At 45.4% G+C, this 5,023-nt stretch overlaps 1 protein-coding gene across 1 annotated transcript; it reads right to left on the reverse strand.

Moving 5' to 3' along the window:
* Positions 1-1,450, reverse strand: LOC146436887 (olfactory receptor 5B21-like). Its single transcript, XM_085063853.1, has 3 exons — positions 1,391-1,450; positions 536-1,237; positions 1-6 (listed from the first exon to the last, which is right to left on the reverse strand). Exons 1-3 carry the CDS (start codon positions 1,448-1,450, stop codon positions 1-3), a joined length of 768 nt encoding a protein of 255 aa, XP_084919979.1.
* Positions 1,451-5,023: the final 3,573 nt, after the last annotated feature.

Below are 5,023 nucleotides of genomic sequence, written 5' to 3' on the forward strand. Positions count from 1 at the left end.
TCATGGCTGGAAAGGGAATTCAATTCAAGTTTGAGGCTCCCACTCTTGCTTCCTTCCAAGGAAGATGTAACTGTGGGGTCTATTTCTCCAGGACAAATATTGTAATTGAGTTTTGTGAGGAACTGTGGAAGAGCCTATATAAAATTGTGAGGATCAGGGACATATCCAATTATTTTAATGGATCATCTCTTACTTTAGATGAATGGTTTGCTTCCACAAAGGCACAGAGTGGCAGGACAGTGGGGAAAGGCTTTAAGCTGAGAGTAGGGTTAGATGGGATACTGGGAAGAAATTCTTCCCTAAGGGAATGGTGAGGCACTGGCACAGGTTGTCCAGAGAAGCTGTGGCTGCCCCTGGATCCCTGGAAGAGTTCCAGGCTGGGTGGGATGGGGTTTGGATCAGCCTGGCCTAGTGGAAGGTGTCCCTGCCCATGGTGTGCTGGACCAGATGATCTTTCAGGTCCCTTCCAACCCAAAGCATTCCAGGATTCCCTGATTCCCTGAGCTGCACTTCTTTGATGCCAGCAGCAGTTTACCATTCTCCTCCTGCACTTCCCCAGTGCTGCCTTCACCTCCCTGTTCCTCAGGCTGTAGATGAAAGGGTTGAGCATGGGGCTGAGCACGGTGTAGAAGACAGAGGCCACCTTACCCTGGCTGCCATGCCGGGACGCCGGCTGCAGGTACACGAAGAGCAGCGTCCCGTAGAACACCAACACAGACACCAGGTGGGAGGTGCAGGTGCGGAAGGCTCTGGCCCTGCTGGGCACCGAGCACATCCCCAGGATGGTGTGGAGGATGCGGCTGTAGGAGAGCAGGATGACCACACCGGTGCCCAGCCCGTTGGCCATGACCAGGGCAAAGATGGTGACCTCACTGCCATGGGTGTCAGAGCAGGCCAGCCTCAGCACAGGGCCGGCATCACAGAAGAAGTGGTCAACCCGGCGGGGCCCACAGAAGGAGCCCCCAAAGGTGCAGCTGGTGTAGATGAGGGCGCTGAGGGAGGCCATGAGGTAGGACCAGGCCACCAGCTGCCAGCAGGCGCGGGGGGACGCGGCTGTGGCGTAAAGCAGGGGGTGGCAGATGGCCACGAGCCGGTCGTAGGCCATGGCAGCCAGGAGGTGACACTCGGCCATGGCAAAGAGAGCAAAGAGGTGGAATTGTGTCACACAGCCCGCCCAGGAAATGGTTTTATTCCCAAACAAGAGGCTCGTGAGCATTTTGGGGGAGATGACAGTGGACTAGCAGACGTCAGCCAGGGACAAATGAGTGAGGAAGAAGTACATGGGGGAGTGGAGGCTGTGAGAGACCCAAACCAAGAGCATGAGCCCGATGTTCCCCACCAAAGTGATGATGTAAATCAGCAGAAAGAGCCCAAAAAGAGGGGCCTGAGCCCAGGGAGTGTCTGTAATTCCCAGGAGGATGAATGTGAGCTGCGTATGATTTCCTCCCATGGCTGGGTGTTACCTGCAGAGGCAAAGGGAACAAATGCATCAAAATGGTAAACCTCAAAGTTTCTCTTTTGGGCAATATTTGACTTCAATCAGTCACTGTTTTAATTGCCACATATTGGTATATTCCATGATTTTTCAAAAAATAAATTCTAGACTTTTTTACTTACCAGTTGAGGTGCTTAGAAAAGAACATGTAGTTTAAAGCAACACAAATGGCGAATTTGCTTCTTTGTGCTTGGATGCAGAGAAGTTTGCATTTATTCCATAAAAGAATCAGATATTTATTCCCTTTTGATTTGAAAGAAATTTGTTTCAGAAGTTACCTTGGAGGAACCTCATTAGAGATCACATAGACCTGGAGCAGAAGAAAGTCCTAATCCAAGTGAAATCCCACATTACATCACATTAAGAACATTTTCCCTTGGCTTTTAATTATTAATGCAGTCTATCAAACTGTTATATATCATTCACACTGGGTAAAATTCACATTGGTAAATTCATGTTTTATACCTTTCTGAGCTCCAGCAGGCTGAAACATCCAAAAACCATGGGAATGAAGATAAAACACTGAAATGGGAATGAATTTTAAAATAATCCAATTCCAAAGGCTGATTTAACAACTGTATTCTGCTGACAATTCTTTATAACTAAATAAGACTCACCCTTAACACTTCCATAAATCCATTTATGTTGCTTCAGCTGCCTAAGAAAAATAAAAGCCAAGCTGCACAAGCCATTACTCCCATTTATTATAAAAACTCCTACTTTAGCAAGGCTGTTTTCTGACACAGCCCCAAAAAAAGAGGATGGGAGGACATGAAGAAGGAAGTCAACTTCTTTCTCTTGGATTTACAGCTCCTCCTGTGCCCTCGCTGTGGTGATGGTAGCCAAGGGTTTATCCCAAATGCAGCAGAGAACATCCAGACTGATGTGGAGAGAGACGTGCTCCTTCCCTGACTCCAACAGCTGAGCCTGTGGGTGGCAGGGCTGTAAATATGTTCTCTCTGCTCTCCTGGGATAAAACCCTCGGTCTTCCTCATGGCAGAGCAGATAAACAAAGAAAAGAGCAAACAAAAAGGGATAGCATGGAATTCTGAAACCCATTGTGCTCCAGGGATATCAAATCTTTCATGTGCAGGAGCCACCAGGACACATGGCAACAGCAATGACCAGCTGGTCAGAGAGTCCCCAAGTGTCACACAAAGCATCTCTGGCTCCAGCTCTGGAGCTGCTGATGTCCCTCTGTGGACATCCAACAGCCCAGTTTCCCTTCAAGGATGAGATTATCCACCTTGAAGTGCCTGCAGCCCGGATGTCCTACCTGAGCAGGTGGCTCTGGACACTTGGAGGCAATGATTAATTGTCTCAGAGTGAACTAATCTGCATTAATCACCCCATCTGGGGGCTCCATCCACACCCTTGTCCCACAAACTCTATTGAAGCTCAGCCCGAGGAGTTTGTTCCCCTCAGGACTTATACTGGAGAAGTCCTGGTTGCCAGTTTCACAACATGTGCACATCCCTGCATTCCTTTCATCTGCACCTTGCCTTGATCAGGGACCCAACTCAGACCCAGGACTGAGTTGGCTTTCAGATGTTTCAGTTTCCTGGAGTTCAGAAAAGAGTATAAAACATGAATTTATTGTTCTGAACTTTATCCAGTGTGAGTGATATATAATTTAACGGTTTGATAAACTGGATTAATAATTAAAATGAATAACTGATAAATAAAACCATATAGAATTTAGGTCAACCTTGGACCTCCCTCATCATCACCTGCTCACTTGGTGGCCTGGAGTATTGGCTGAGAGAACATCAGGAGATTTGGAATAAATCTGGTTGTTATTTATAAAGCAAGCTGGAAGGTGGAAAAATAAGGTTTTGGAGGAAGTTGGTGGTAATTTGGTGCAATACAGTCCTGGAGAGAGATAGAGTAGGTCTGATGTGGAGGAGAAATGGTCATGAAAGCAAAAATTGCTATTTTTCTGGGAACATGCACAAAGGGAGAGAAAGGATTTAGTGATAAACAGTTCAAAGGTTTATATTTAATTACTTGATAATTATTTTGCTTTTTTTACAAGTTGTTTTGCCTTCTTGGTTGTTCTTTTCCAAGTATCAAAAGTTTCTTTTGGAAATAACTAGATTTCCTGGGTTCATTTATTATTTTGAGAAAAGAGGGGTTGTTTGAAGTTGTGCCTGGAAGAATTGGTAATATAGCAGGAACTAATGGGAATCAGTGGTGAAATGTTGGCACAGAAACTCACCAAATCCCAATGCTGATGTTAAAATATTGCTGTTTGCAGAGCTACACCCAACCAAAACATCAGTACCAGCCGGGTGATCTTTAAGGCCCCTTCCAACCCAAACAATTCCAGGATTCTATGTGGCCCTGTGTGGTCTCCTTTGGACATGGAACATCCTCTTCCAGGCTGCCTGGAGTCTCTTGATCCCTCTAATTCCACCTAAGATATCAGAGGATGTGCTTCACATTACTGCTAACTGATAGATAAATCCCATCTTTGGATCAAAACTGTGTTTTGTGGGCAGCTGAAATATTCCTGGGAATACCTGGAGCAGAATAAGAAGGTTTAATGGACTCTGGATTGTGTGCTGACAGGTGGGTCAGACCTATGCAGGCCTGCTGGTGCCAAGGCAGGAGTAGCCTGGAAGCCTTTTGGGTTCATTCATTACCTGCAGGCTTGGAGCAGCCCTCACCTCCTGTAATCCCAGCTGGCTGCTCCAGGGATCCATCCAGAGCTCATTAGGACAGCCTAAGCTGCTGGCAATGGACACCTGGAGTAAACCCACCCACTGACCCTGAAGTAAAGTTACATTCACTTTAAAAAGTAAATAATATTTCTATTAAAGGTTATTTTGCTGTTGGCGAGGTTCTTCAAAGAACCTGCAATGATCCCAATGCTCCTCTGGTGAGGTAAGAATTGGATTTTTGTCTTTAACCCTGTAAAGATTTAATGTGTTTATTCTGATTTGTCATGTTACCAGGGACAGGGAATTCTGTCTGATCTTTTTTCCTCTTCCTCGTGGCAGAACTCTCATCCATACCTCATTTTCAGCTGGAAATGAGGTGGGATTCAAAGAGATTTAGGAGGGAGAAGAAAATTCAGTAACACGTGGATGTTAGTGCACACATTTAAGTCAAGAATATTTTGCATTTTATATCTAAAAGTATTGTATAATATACATTTAATGTTGGATTTTAATATCTAGATATAATTTTGGATCAGAAAAGACATCTAGGAGATCTCTAGCCTTAGGATGGCAAGTCATACATTTATATCCATAGGTATTTATGGATATGGGGCTTGGAGCAACCTGGCCTAGTGGCAGCTGTCCATACCCAGGGCAGGGGATGGAAGAGGATGATCCTTAAGGTCCCTCCCCTCCCAAACTCTTCCAGGATTCCATGAAAAGTGTCAGGATTCCCTGTATAGAGGTTATGTGTGTTTAACAAATGAGACATTCTGGAATTCTGTGATTTCTGGGCTGGATCAGAGAGGTACCTCCAATGAAAAGCCCTTTTTAGGAAAGATGGAAATACAACATTCTAAATGGA

This window comes from Lichenostomus cassidix, chromosome 5 (assembly GCF_008360975.1).
Source record: "Lichenostomus cassidix isolate B80296 chromosome 5, HeHo_3.0, whole genome shotgun sequence".
Taxonomy (NCBI): Eukaryota; Metazoa; Chordata; class Aves; order Passeriformes; family Meliphagidae; genus Lichenostomus; species Lichenostomus cassidix.

Excerpts from the sequence above, each read along its gene's own strand:
- LOC146436887 (XM_085063853.1), bottom strand. The coding sequence starts at position 1,450 with ATGGGAGGAAATCATACGCAGCTCACATTCATCCTCCTGGGAATTACA. Across the intron at positions 1,238-1,390 it reads GAATTACAGACACTCCCTGG|TCCACTGTCATCTCCCCCAA; the intron begins GCTCAGGCCCCT and ends GACGTCTGCTAG.